The following is a 13,944-nucleotide window of genomic DNA, read 5'->3' as shown; positions in this document are numbered from 1 at the left end:
TGTCCTTACATGGCCTTTCCTCTGTGGTTCTCAGAGAAAGCAAGCTCTGGGGTCTTTTCCTATAAGGACATGAGCCCTATAAAATTAGCACCCTACTTTTATGACCTCGTTTAACCTTAATTACCCCCTTAAGAGCCCAAATACAGCCACATTTGGCTTTCAACACATGAATTTTGGGGGGACACCATTCACTCCAGAACACAAATGAAAACAATAATTGCCAGCTATGCATCTCTAATCAACCCTGTTTAGGTAGGCTGTTAGCCCTCAGGAGTCAACTGTTTTTATGGATTTATAGTCTGAGAGTAAATGTGCTTAGTAGCTTCTAACGCAGCCGGTTAAGAACACCCAGCCATGTACCCAATCATTTTGGATCTATTTAATGACCACAGATATAGGGACCTTCATTGTTTCTGGAGATTAACATTTAATTATGATTCTAGAAATATGAAAAAAATGTGAGAATCAGCAGACAGGCAACTTTGTTACCTTTTTGGAACTCATCTTTTAGAAGTGAAAAATTCTGAACTCCGCCAAAAAAAGAGAGGCCTGAGTCCACAGAGTCAGACCCCTCTATATTTTTATAATGGTACTGTGACCCAGTTTAATCACCCACATATTCCATTGGACCTGGCTCCAAATGATCTTTGGCTATTAGAAATATAAAATTTCCCCTCAAACAATGAAGATTTCCATAGTTGGTAGACTCTATGTTAATGCCAAGTAATTCCCCAAGACAAGCTCTGAAAATGCAACAAACAAGCAGTGTGTTTGGAACAAAGGCATGGCCTTCTATGGGGACTGGCTGATAAGGTCACAGCTCATTTCACAATATGAGTTACAATGAGTTTTAAAAATTTTTTTGGTATTTCTTTATCATTAACATTTATTTATTATGTATTTATGTACATACCTGTACATGTTTTAGGGGGTACTTATGAGGACGAATACTCTCTTACACACATTGGAGTCCTTTTAAAAAATAAAAGCCCCGTACTTTTGTGGATAAGACTGCCTCTTAATAAGGTAGACTTGGAACTTCACTCTTGTGTCAGTCAGAATAAGCTAGGTTAGGTTGTAGAAACAAATAAGCCTGAAAGCAGAAAAGATGATGTCTCCTTATCTTGCACATACAACACAGGTTGGCAGGAGGCCTTTCTTTACCTTAACTTCTTAGAAACCCCAAACTTTATGATGCTACCCCCTAAACATGAGGCTTCCTGGTTCACTGAGACAGAAGGAAGAGGAAGAGGAAAACCCAGGACTGACTATTAAATCTTCTGCCTAAAAGTGATATGGGTCATTTCTACCATGTTTTCATTGGCAAGAGCAAACAACACGGATTGGTGGGGAGGGTCAGGTCCCATTCTCTGCTGGGCCAGGAAGGGCAGGTGAGCAACTCAGTGAAGGACCCAGTGAATAACCATGAACCCATGTGATACCAAATTGGGCTCCTGATTGAAGCATGCAAGGGTGAGAGGTTGGAATTCGTTCATTTATTCATTCAGCAAATCTTTATGGAGCACCCAAGATATACCAGATACTGTACTCAATGCTGTAGATAGAGAGACAAGAGACAAATATTTGTTGCGTATAAAGAACTTACAGTTTGGGGAGAGTTTACAACACGTAAGTGGATAATTAAAACTCACAGTGAGTTGAGCTGTGATAGGGAAAGAACTGTTGTTTTGGAAATACAGAGGACGGTAGTCAACAGTGATGAATGTCCCCACTGTTGTCTAGCTCTTACCGGACAACACAGTCTCTACTATATTTGGGGGGACATCTCATGCCCTATTTTTAAATCCTTCTAGTTGGACCCGATCAGCAATGGAGCTATTTATTAATGTAACTACCATGCTTCGAATGTTCTGCTTGACTGTTGCAACGGTTACGAGGCTCTTATGGAAGAGGGAAAAGAACTGGATAAGATGATTTTTCAGCTCAGAGTGCTCAAAAGCTAAGAGGAGAAATAAGATCATGTAAATAAGTAATACACCGGAGAATGTGGTAGGTATTGATTGTGAGATGAACAACTTCAGTGTCAAGGAGGGTACTTCGGTTTTGAGGAATGAAGAAGTGGTTTCTGAGGGACTGACTTTTAAGGTGGATTTTGCTGGATGAACAGAGTTTAATGATCAAAAACAGAGCTTGCAGGTTACGTTTCAGGTAGAAAAAATGGCTGGCACAAAGACACACAATCTGGAAGCAACCGTGGTTATTCTATTCTATCTGCATTACAAACCCAGCATGTGTCACACTGTCTTGCGTCCATCAGGTGACGGTCAAAGAACAGTTTTCAAATGAATGAATGGATAAATAGGAAAATCCAAGGTATATTCATTTAACAAATCCAAACACACAGTTTATACTAGAATCTGTGGGTCTTCAGGGTGTCATAAGTGATAAAGCTAGGGCCTCGTCATGGGACCAGGACAAGGTTTTGAATGCCTGGAGGAATTTGGACTTTCTTGTTTCCTTACCTCTCTCTGTGTATATAATACCAGAGCCTCACAGACACATCAGCTCACGTGATCCTAAGACAAGTCCTGTCAGGTGAGCAGGGCAGTATTTTTGCTCTGAGGAGAGACTCTTGGAGAGACCCAGTCACTGTGGAGTGCCTGTCAGGAAATGGTGGGTCCAAGACTCAAAACCAAGACTTGGAGTCCAAACCCAGACCTCTCCATACTGCATGGCCCCTCAGTTGTGGGGCCAGAACAACATTCTTTGGTGTTTGGGAGCAGAAATGACAACGTCAGAGCTGTTTCTCATGAGGTATAAGAGAAACAGAAAGAAGGGGATGGGCAGCACAGACCTCGGTGACAAGAATATTGGAATAACATGGGGGCAGACTGAACTCCTCTGGTGATAGGGAGTGTAGACAGGCTAAAATCTCCTTTTCACAGAGAGAAAATGTTCTGGGATAAGTTCCCCCTCTGTTGGCCCATGACCGAGGCCAGTGTTGCTCAGTGTTAGCACCACTGATATTTTAGGCCTTAAAGCTGTTACCGTGGGAGACCAGCTGGTCAGCGGCCTCTTTGGCCTCTACCTGTTACACATCAGGAGCACAAACCTCCCACCATATCCCCGCCCCACACTGTGATGACCCCAAATGTCTCTAGATATTGCTGACCGTCCCCTGGGAGGAAAATATGTCCCTATATGACAAGCACTGACCTAGCCGGTCAATTTGGATTTGTTTCCAGAAAAGCAGTGGATCTGAAAGAGTCATCGAGCATTTGGTGGGAACACACTGAGGGAAGAGATCCCGTTCCATCTTAAGTTTTGGGTTTTTTCACCTGGCAGCGTTTGGCCATCTCCAGTAATACCAAGCCGGGCCCGCCCAGAGTTAAGTCACTTGACCGACATTCCCTCCTACACAATGGGTTCTCATCTTGTTCTATTTATGGTCATTTTATTAAGTTATTTTAATTCAGCACCCAGTTTTCTAAGTGTATATAATCCCATTATGTTCTATTCCATTATGGAAGCTCCCTAATGGAAAATCACACAGTAATAACATTAAATAAACATCCCAGCTGTTGAACTGGCCTTACACGTTTCCTGACCTTGGCTGGATTCGAGAGTGTGGACGTGGTAGATGGGAAGGGGCGACAATGGGTCACTGAAAAGAAAGACAAAAGTGCCCAAAGATGATTTGACCGGTCATCACGACCCCCTCAAAGGGAAGAATTTGAGTCCAGTTAAAAGTAGAGAATTTTGGGGTGCCTGGGTGGCTCAGTCAGTCAATCATCTGCCTTTGGCTCAGGTCACGATCGCAGGGTCCTGGGATTGAGCCCCAAGTTGGGCTCCCTGCTTGGCGGGGAGCCTGCTTCCTCCTTTCCCTCTGCCCACTCCCCGCCCTGCTCATGTGCTCTGTCTCTCTCTCTTCCTCTCTCTGTTGGTTAAATAAATAAATAAAATCCTTAAAAAAAAAAAAAAAAGAAGAAGAAGAAGAAGTGAAAAGTATCCTATAGTGGAATCATGGTTAGAAATGCCACCGCGCTCTTTCTCCGTCCCAAATTCCATAATACAGCCACAAAAAAATGCCTGCAGGTGCTTTGCATTAGCTACAGCAGGTGTTAGCTTAGAGACACTAAAAGGAAAAAAAAAGGAATTTGCATGTTTATATGCACATACATATAAATCATGTAAGCTAAATATGAGTAGAACTATAAATGTATGGCAGACACTGCTAAGGCTTTTCCAAATGCATTTAATATGGCAGTACACATCGTGGGCAGAGGAGTGGAGAGCATAGCCTGCCTTCCGTTTGGCCTCACTTGGCGACTGGGCACAACTGACAGGTCTGAGCAGGTCAGCCAAGGTCTGAGTCATTGTTGAGGTTCTCCATGGAAACAAAAGCTCATGGGAATTTGACATAAAGTGTTTGCCAGACTCTCGGGGTTTGTCATTGTCTTTGAGGGCCACTAATATCACTTCTAAGATGATTTCCTGATATTCAGCCAATTTCCTTCCCAAACACTTGCTCTGAGTGCTTACCAACATTGCTCTGAAGAAAGAGGGGGATTTGGGGTGAATCTCAGGCAGTCATTCACCCAACAGTTAGACGGTGTTAACAGGGAAACTTGGGGTGTGTGCTATCAGATATCTTCTGCCTTCTCCGAGGGAGCTTGTGATGACTGGGGGAAAATATGTATATAGAGCATTTTGAGCTCTCGCTGGGGATGTTCTCTAGAAAGACAAAGTATTGATATAACTCTCTTGTCTGTCAACTCTTATTGGCAAATAGAGGTTGCCCCTGCCTTTCTCAAAATTCCCAGCTTGGAAACTAATTATTAGGAGTTCCAGGTTCCATTTTTTTTTCCTGCCCAGTAAAGACTGTGACTGCCTTTGTTAAAGAAAAAGCCTTTAGAATTACAATAGATTAAAAACAACAACAGTTGGGCGCCTGGGTGGCTCAGTGGGTTAAAGCCTCTGCCTTCAGATCAGGTCATGATCTCTGGGTCCTGGGATCAAACCCCACATCCTGCTCTCTGCTCAACGGGGAGCCTGCTTCCCCCTCTCTCTGCCTGCCTCTCTGCCAACTTGTGATCTGTCAAATAAAAACAAAAATCTTTCAAAAAACCCAATAACAACAGTTTGTACAGTTTAATTGTGAATGACTAAGATGTGGACCAAATTAATTTTCTTGGAAATATTCCACATGTTCTAAATGAAAGAAAAAAGTCGCTGATATTTTTTTTTCCCCCTCAAAGTTAAATGTTTGAAATACGGGATCAGGACATTTTGCCACACTCCTAGCAAGTCTGGTTTCATCCATTGCAACTTGAGGCTTCTGAACTTAGGTCTGTAGGATTTAAAGCTTTAGTCTGCTTTTATTTTTTTAATGCGGCAATAGAAGCTGACCAATTTTCCCTAATTAAAGTAATATCTAATCTCCCTTAAGTTTCCCGGCATATCACAAGTATTCAGTAAGTACAGTTTTCTAAAATTGCTTTTGTACAATTTTGTACAAACCAGCCCCTTCTCTTAAGATGGGAATATAGTGACCCAAAAGCATCTGAACATTATTTAGCAGGAAAAATCTAGGCCAGTTGACTGAGTGCTTTTCTTTAAATTGCGCATGATCTCACATTCCCAAAATACCCATGCTCAGAGCAGCTATATAAGTGGCATTCTGCTCTTAGTCATATGTGCCTAATGATTAGTACTATAGACTGCTTGAACTTGAATGGGCCTTCAACGCCTTTTCTCAACCTCTGTCTTCATGGCGTAGGATGTGGAGCCTAAGAAGGGGAAGTGACTCACCCAAGGTCATGCGGTTAGTTTCTTGCAGTGTTTAAGGAGAACCCCCAGCCTGACATCTAATCCAGCATCTTTATTCCACACTCCCGCCTGGAGTGCAGTGTCTCACTCACCGTTTTTGTTTTTTTTAAAATACATTTTATTTATTTATTTGTCAGAGAGAGAGCACAAGCAGGGGGAGCAGCAGGTAGAAGGAGAAGTAGGTTCCCCACTAAACAAGAAGCCTGATGTGGGACTCAATCCCAGGACCCTGAGATCATGAACTGAGCTGAAGACAGACACTTAACCAACTGAGCCACCCAGGCGCCCCTCTCTCATCTTTAAATACTGTCCTCAGTGAGGTTCCATTGAATGCCACAAAGAAATGAGAGAGGTAGCAAATACATTTGCCAAACACAGCAGTTTGTATGTTGAGTGTATAATTGCATATTGGCATTTTCATTTGACTTGCTGAACTTTTTATTATTAGGCTTATTAAAAAATGTTTTCATTTATTCTACAAGTATTCCCCGAGGGTCTGTGCCAGGCACCAGAGATACTGCATAGACAGGATCCCAGTAGCAAATGCTGTTGCTGTCCTGCCCATACCAGCCGGGGCGCGCCGTCCATGCTTGCCCACAGTGCCCAGCTGTAAGCGCCCATGACTCCTGCCTTGGTGCATTATCCGAGCTGGAAGCCCTTGACGAGGGCCGGTTGGCAGTTGGAGGGGAAAGGACCCAGCTTCTTCACCTTCGGGGTGGAAGAACTCCAAGGTGCCTTGACCACCATCTCCGAAAGGCCCCCCAGGGATTTGAACTCCATTTGCACACAGTGTGCCCCCTTGGTTAGCATACCCATTGCCTGCCTCCTTCCCTGCCTGTGCTGGAAGCCTTGGGTCAGGGTCTGCTTTGGGGGGAGCCTCGTCTATGACAGTCACCAAGTTCTGTTGAAAGCAGTGAGGTTGGGATCTGGCTGGGAATGCAGGGGTTGGCCAGAAGCCAGAAACCTGAGCAGTGCATGGGCAGGAAGAGAGCCTGGAAGAAGATTCAGGGAGGAGGCAAGAAAACGTGCCAAGTGAGCAGGGACAGAAAAGAGGCGAGAGTGGCTGCTTCACAGGAGATGGCTGAGGCCACGGCGCACAGGTCTTGGTAGTGAAGATCAGAAGTTTATCCCAGACACAAGAAACCACCAGAGGAGGTGAAGTGTGGGGATTTGGTCATCTGACTTCTACTCAAAAATGGTTACTCTGGAAGCTCCGTGGAGAAGAGATGGGGGGAGGCGGGGGTGAGCAGGATGAGAGTTGGAAGTCCAGTTGAGACATGGTGGACGGCTCTCGGCACCCAGGTTCGACTGTCGGCAGGGTGCATAATTAAGTAGAACCTAAATGCCTTCACATCTTTGTCTCTAAAACTGTTTAAATTTTGGTGTTTCTTGGCATTTTGCAGTGAAGAACCCTTTGAAAATCTAGGGAAATCTGTGGATTTTTGTTCTAGAAAGATGCAAATATACATGGATATACAATGTTGAATTTGTGATGCTGATGGGGAAGTCATGGATATATATATAGATGTAGATAGATCTGTATACAAAGAGATAAATCTATATAAATCTATATACAAATACAAATCTATATGAATCTATAGACAAAGATATATATATATGTGTGTGTATATATATGTGTGTGTATATATATGTGTATATATATATATATACACATATATATATACACACACACACATATATATATATCTATATATATATATGTGTGTGTATATATACACACACACACACATATATATATCTGTGCTTACATGCATTAGCAAAGCCTCTCTACCAAAGTAAAGAAGTCCCAAAGTAGGTAATGGTTCAAATACAATAGTTTATTTCTTGTATGTGGATGACGTTTGGGGGACCAACAGCTTCACTCGGTGTCAGGGAGAATAATTCGGTTTCTGCGCTGCCTATACTTGCAAAAACAACACTGGGAGAAGTTGCAGAGAACTTCTTTTCTATCTTCATGTAATAACTTCCAAGTTTGCTGTAAGCACTGTTTCCACTGTGGATAAACAGGAGGGGAAAGGGCATGGAGTGTCCTACACAGGAGGTCTTGAAGGGCTGGCCTGGAAATGGTACCCATCACTCTCTCGCCTCCCATTGGCTACAATTTAATAGCATGATCATAACCAACCTCAGGGGGGTATGGGACATGTAGTCTAGCTGTGGGTCCAGAAAAATAGAGATTTCAGAGGGCAAGTAACACTTGCAGCCATAAGACACACACATATATATTTTCTACACTTGTCACACCAGAGGGGTTCAATGTTACGTTTCCTCGAGAGCAGTATGGTAAAACACTTCAGAGATTTGAAGGATGGAAAGGGATGAAGCCAACGAGAACTGGGCAGGAGGACACTTTACATCATGTCCAGAATCAGTTAACTACAAGCAAACCTTCCTCCGGTGTAGATGGGACTTAGACAAAGGTTGTATCCTTAAGTGAAAGATTAAGATTAAATTGAAGTCGAATGTTGGCCTCAGACTCCACTGTTCCATGCCCTGAAGAGCTGGAATTCACTTGAAATAAACTCTTACTCACTCTGATTATGTGTCAGTTGGAAAGGGAGATGATCGTATTGTCAACAAAATGATTCTTTGCGCTCATTTCCCCTCCCCTCCAAGGACCAGTCCTCCTGGTTCTTTGAGGTGACAGGCACTCGGCGACTCAGTCAAGCTCTTACTGAGTGTCTCCTCTGGGTTCAACAATGTCTGGTTCACACTTTCCCTGGAAGGGAAATGCAGCGCGCCAAGACTCCTCCTTCCTGTGTTCTTTAGGGAATGGGTGTGGCCCCAGAAAGTTAGAGGTGAAGTTCATTCTGTCAGTGAATCATATTTTCCCATTGGCTACCATTACAGTGTTAGAGACGCTTTTCTTGGGGATGGAGGGTGGTGAGTCTCGTCTGAAGATACAAAGAAATTACACTTGAGAACATAGCAAATTTTAACTTCTCTTGAATTGAAAGGGAGGAAAGCTGACTTTCTCCTAACATACTGAAACCATTTTTCTGAAACTTAGAGGGGAAAAAAATCTAGAAACTATTGTCTGGAGATCTGAGCCATTTTGGCGATCACAGAGTCTGTGTGATTCAGTACCCACGGGGAAGATTGGGTTTCTTCTACCTTGCCTTTTACACATTCCTGCCCGTGACTCTCTCGCCTGTATCCTAAGTATGCCTTTCCAGCCCATACATTTTAGCTGTTTCCTTTGAGAGACATTTGAAAAGCAACCTGTATTACCATTTATTTTGGATCTCCTCTTTGAGTTATTAATGTGTTAATGCATTATTTTTTTTTTCTACATTCTCCTTCTCTGGTCAGGGAGGATTGAACTTTCTTCAATATGAGAAGGATTTAATTGGTTAATTTCATAATTTAGAGTCCTTGTCGGTCTAGATTGCAGAAAGAGAAGTTCCTCTAAGCTCACTGCAACTACATTTGCTTTTGAAGGGGCCCTTTATTTTGCAGTGAATAAAGTGTCTCTTATTAAACAGAAAATAAAAGAATGCTTGGCAGGACTCTATTCCCAATGGGTGAAACATCACAGGAAATTGAGAAATTGTTTCTTTTTGGCCTTGTGGGAGAAATTTGCTGGTGAAATTTAGTATTAAGGTCTTAAGACTACTGCTTGAATCCATCAAGAGAGACCCATTGACCAAGGGACAGCTTCCGGGGGAGGAGGGGGAGGACCAATGTGACCTTGCTATATCTGGTCTCTTATATTTTCCAAGAAATCTGGGCAGTGGCCAAGGAGATTCTATTCTCTCTTTCATAATAATTATGTCACTGTTAAGGAGAACTTGGACATATTTCAGCAATTTAGGGATTAAGTTTGTCAAGAGTTAGCTGCTGTTGGGAACTTTCATTTGTGCCTGCAAAAGAGGGGTTTTAATTGCTCAAACAAGAAATGTGTCCAGGTACGGCATCCAGCTTGCGTTCTCCAGTTAGACTATAAGCTCTAGAGCGTGGGCCTTAGATCTGTGTCCCACGCTCGAGACCAGAGGTCCAAACTCTGGATGTTTCTCCACAGAGACGCCTTATCTGGGATTTGTGGCCCACACTGATGTTCTCAGATTAGCCACTCAGCTGAGTTCTGAGTTCCCGGCAGGCACTCCGGGCTGCAGCATTGTATGTCCTATTGTCCAAACCCCAAACCTTCTTTGTTCCCCTCCCATACTCCACTCAGTGTGCAATCAGTTGCCAAGTCCTACCGATTCCCGTAAATATGACCGGCAGCCATCTCCCGTGCCCATGCCATCTCCCCGTGACCCCATTCAGGCCACAGCTCTCTCATGCCTTGACGTCTCTAGCAGCTTCCTTTATCGGGTCTTCTGCCCTCAGTCTTTCCTTCTCACAATCCATTGCCTATCCTACAGCCTAAGTGAGTTTTCCACAATTCAACTTGATCCGGGTGTTTCCTTTTGTTTGGTTTTGTTTAGAGCTTACCTACAATTTTTCTTCTAAAACCCAAACTGGGCCTGACCCTTGCTTCTGTTTCTCAGTTTCCTACCCTTTCCAGATGCCTCACCCCCTTGAAACATACAGGGCTCCCCACTCTAGCTAGAAGTGGACAATCATAGTATCCCTCTCTGCTTTTCCCCCGTTCTTGGCTGATTGTAATCTGTTACCCAGAAGCCAGAGAACTCTCCCTCAACCACCTCCCCTAGATTGGATTACATGCTTCTCCTTCGAGTTCCCAAGCACCCTGAACAATACTTCTCAGAGAGCTAATCCTTAATTGCCAGCCCCCTGAGGGCGGGGCCAAATGAGGGCAGCTCATTTATCTTTAAATTCTCGGGTACACCTGTGTGGAGCAAGAAAGAAAGGAAGAACTGAAATAAAACAAAAGCAATTGGGGGAGAGGTCTTAGAATTGTAATTTGGGGAGCACAGATACAGTTGCAACCCCAACGGTGTCCCATTAAGGGGTGCAAGTCAGGAGTCTTTATTCTGCAGATGCAGAAGTATTAGGAAACATACACAAGTTGGTTTTCCAAAAGTTATGGTTGGAAGATATGATGACATTTCACATCATTGGTTTTCTGAGTACATGATGTCAATTACTAGGAAAACATTTTTCGCAGAGTGTCCAGTTTTTATCCAGAATGTGGACTCCGCCTCCGTGTTGTCATAACGCCGTTGCTTGGTTCAGTAGCTCCAGATAGTTCCTGTTTCAAAAAACAGGATGAAGTTTTAGTCTCCAAATGGAGTCTGTCGTGCTCAGAGGTTTTACACAGGTTCACACCTGTTGAAACAAGTGAAGATGAATGACTATATATAGTGCTTTTCTGTATCTAAAATTGAATCCTGACCCCAATGTTGTCAACCTTGGCTAATTTTGGCTACGCATTTTGGAAGATCGGAAAGGCAACTGTGAAAGAAATGAAAAAAAAAACAAAACCCAGATTTGAGTCTGCTCCATTACTACATGCTGTGACCTTTGTTAAGTCTGTCAGCCTCTGTGAGTGTTAGTTCTTTGCCAATGAATAGAGGACGGTATTTTAGAGCGTCTGGCTGAGGATGAAGGGAGAAGGGTCTTGCGTCAGGAAGGTGCTTGGTGAATTAAAATGTCTGGATAGGTCAGAAGTGCTCTGACCCTCTTCTTATCCGTGTTCTCCGTACATGCCCAACGCCGGCCTTGGAGACATGGGGTGCGAGGCGTTTTGAGCAGCAAAGTTGGGATGGGAGTGTTTGCTTTTTCTGTTCAAGTAGGTGGAGATACACCAATGGCAGAACGGAAGTAGAAAATGGCTTCACCCTTTGCTTTCCCATGGGGCGAAGAGTGAAAATACACTCCTACTATCTCTCACACTGTTGGTAGAAGTAAGATCAGGTATGGAGGGAAAGCAGTTGACCTACTTGGGTTGGGTACCTTAACATCATTCATCCCTTTGGACTTCCACATTCCATTTCTAGCATTTATCTTGAAGGCATGATTTTTGAAAATGGGGGCGAATGTCTAAGATATGGACAGGTGTCCCTTTGCAGTCGTGTTTCCTCTAATGATCAACAATAATCTGGAATGTACAGTCCATGAGGGAACCGCATGGCCCTTCAGCCGGTTCTCTGTAAGATAGGAACAATTTTGAAAAAACTACTGAAGTGAAAAGGAAGTCTTAAAAAATCCGTTCTACTATTTAATGAAAACTATGTAAATCAAACAAACATAGAAAAATGAAAATTGGGGGCGCCTGGGTGGCTCAGTGGGTTAAAGCCTCTGCCTTCGGCTCAGGTCATGATCTCAGGGTCCTGGGATCGAGCCCCGCATCGGGCTCTCTGCTCAACAGGGAGCCTGCTTCCCTTTCTCTCTATCTTTGCCTGCTTCTCTGCCTACCTGTGATCTCTGTCTGTCAAATAAATAAATAAAATCTTTAAAAAAAAAAAAAGAAAAAAGAAAAATGAAAATTGACCAGTGGGAAATACACCATTTTCAAAAGGATTCGTGGTAACTGAGAAAGCTCTGCTTCGTTAGCCTGAGGACGCGGTGAATGAGGGTCACTGTCTTCTGTGCAAAAGGATCTTTATTTGGCACTGGATAGAGGCCAGACCTTCATCCTGTCTTCTAAAACCTGGAAGAAAGCATTCAGAGGAATATCAATCAGAAGTAAAACTCGCCTTAGGGTCTGGCCCCAGAGCCAGTCGCAGGCTACCAGGGCAAGGAGGCTAGCTTACACCGGCAAGAACTTTAATCACGATGACAACTTTGCAGGGCATTTTTGAGCATGCAAATTGTTTTCCTCTACATTGTCTCACTTAAATTGGCTTCTTCTACACAGCTGTATGTCTTCACTGCCTGAAAAACTCCCTGTAGATCTGAAGATCTCAGAAATAGTTGCTTAGTCGGGCTCCCTACGCTTCATCCGTCTCCTAACCAGGGATTTCCCCGCTGGGTCGCGTTCACTTTGAACCCAGTGGAAACTTCAGAGAGAGGAACAGTCAGGCCCAGGAAACAAATAGGCATTTCACTGTGGCTTTATTCCCTGGAGACCTCCAACCATTTGTCAGATCTTTATTTACACGTGCTTAGTGGGGCTTTGTGTTACCAAAGGCACAGAGCCACTCTGAACAGCCCATCACCGCACAGCAAGTCAGTGGTAGAATCCATGTAGAATGAAGATCCCCCTTCTTTTCTTCCCAAATCCCCATCCAGTCCAAGCGTCCGTTCTCCCGCGGGATTACATGTTCCTTTTTTAACTGTCTCTGCTTCACCAAAGATCTGTTTTCTCTTATTATTTTCCCACATAGCTGCAGTTGAGAACCGTAGTGCCTTTGTCAAATGCGTTGTGTATTTGCACCCCTAGAGCTCAGTTACTTAGGAAGAAGAAAGTAAGAAAGAAAGAAAACTGCTCAGAGCCATTAAATCTGGGTTTTGGCCATTTTTCTCAAAGACAGGCTACTGTGTCTTATCTGAGTTGAACGTCCATGTTCTCGGGATGAGAAATAAATCTTTACAGAAAAATTCTAGTGTTAGTTTCCAGGTGTTTGAGAGGAAGCTTTGGTCCCCAATGGAAGTTTTTCAGAGAGTTTTCTATTTCTCTAAGGACACTGCTGAATACCCTTGGTTTACGCTTCTCTTTCGAAGTTTATTTTATGTTTTGTTGTGGTTTTCAGATTTCTCATGGTTTGGATTTGGGAAAGTAAAATCAAGACAAGGTGTTGGTAAGTAGTTACTCACTCCTTCTTTGGATAAGTAACGAGTTTGTGTTGCTTGACTCGGATGAAACCCCTTAGTCCTTCGTCACGCCTGTTGGCCCCTTGGTTAATTTTTGGTGTTCCTTGTTTCTGATTTGCTGAAGAAAGAGGAGTAGGATTTTTCCAGAAAAGGCATTGCTTTCACTAACCGAGCTGAGTACATGGTTTTATATTTTTGAAGCTGACATGTTTTTATCCTAGGAGGAATGCCAACCGTTGTTCCAGGTCTAGATAGTTGCTGGGCTTTTAAGAAGGTTCAGGAAATAAAATGCAATGGCACCAAAACTCCACGTACAGCAAAGTTGGCTTCACGTCAAGTCTGGACAAGTGGGGATCTTAACTTCTTCCATTGGCCAAGATGCAATACGTTTCTGAATTGGTAAATCAGCTGTTCATTTATGACCGTTTCTCTTTCAAAACAAGACTCTAACGTCCAGACGCTCTGATTTGT

At 43.4% G+C, this 13,944-nt stretch overlaps 1 protein-coding gene across 4 annotated transcripts in view; it reads left to right on the top strand.

Moving 5' to 3' along the window:
- Positions 1-13,944, top strand: part of NTRK2 (neurotrophic receptor tyrosine kinase 2) — a 324,463-nt gene that overhangs the window by 160,457 nt on the left and 150,062 nt on the right. For 2 of the 4 annotated variants that reach the window (XM_046023045.1, XM_046023047.1), the window contains exon 12: positions 13,413-13,460. The exons of the other annotated variants lie outside the window; for them this stretch is intronic. In XM_046023045.1, coding sequence (XP_045879001.1) covers positions 13,413-13,460 — 48 coding nt within the window. The remainder of the gene's footprint in view (positions 1-13,412; positions 13,461-13,944) is intronic. 4 annotated transcript variants of the gene reach the window in all.

Source organism: Meles meles, chromosome 11, assembly GCF_922984935.1.
Source record: "Meles meles chromosome 11, mMelMel3.1 paternal haplotype, whole genome shotgun sequence".
Classification (NCBI taxonomy): Eukaryota; Metazoa; Chordata; class Mammalia; order Carnivora; family Mustelidae; genus Meles; species Meles meles.
Note: the sequence above shows the minus strand (reverse complement) of the source record. Positions and strands in the feature narration are given on the sequence as shown.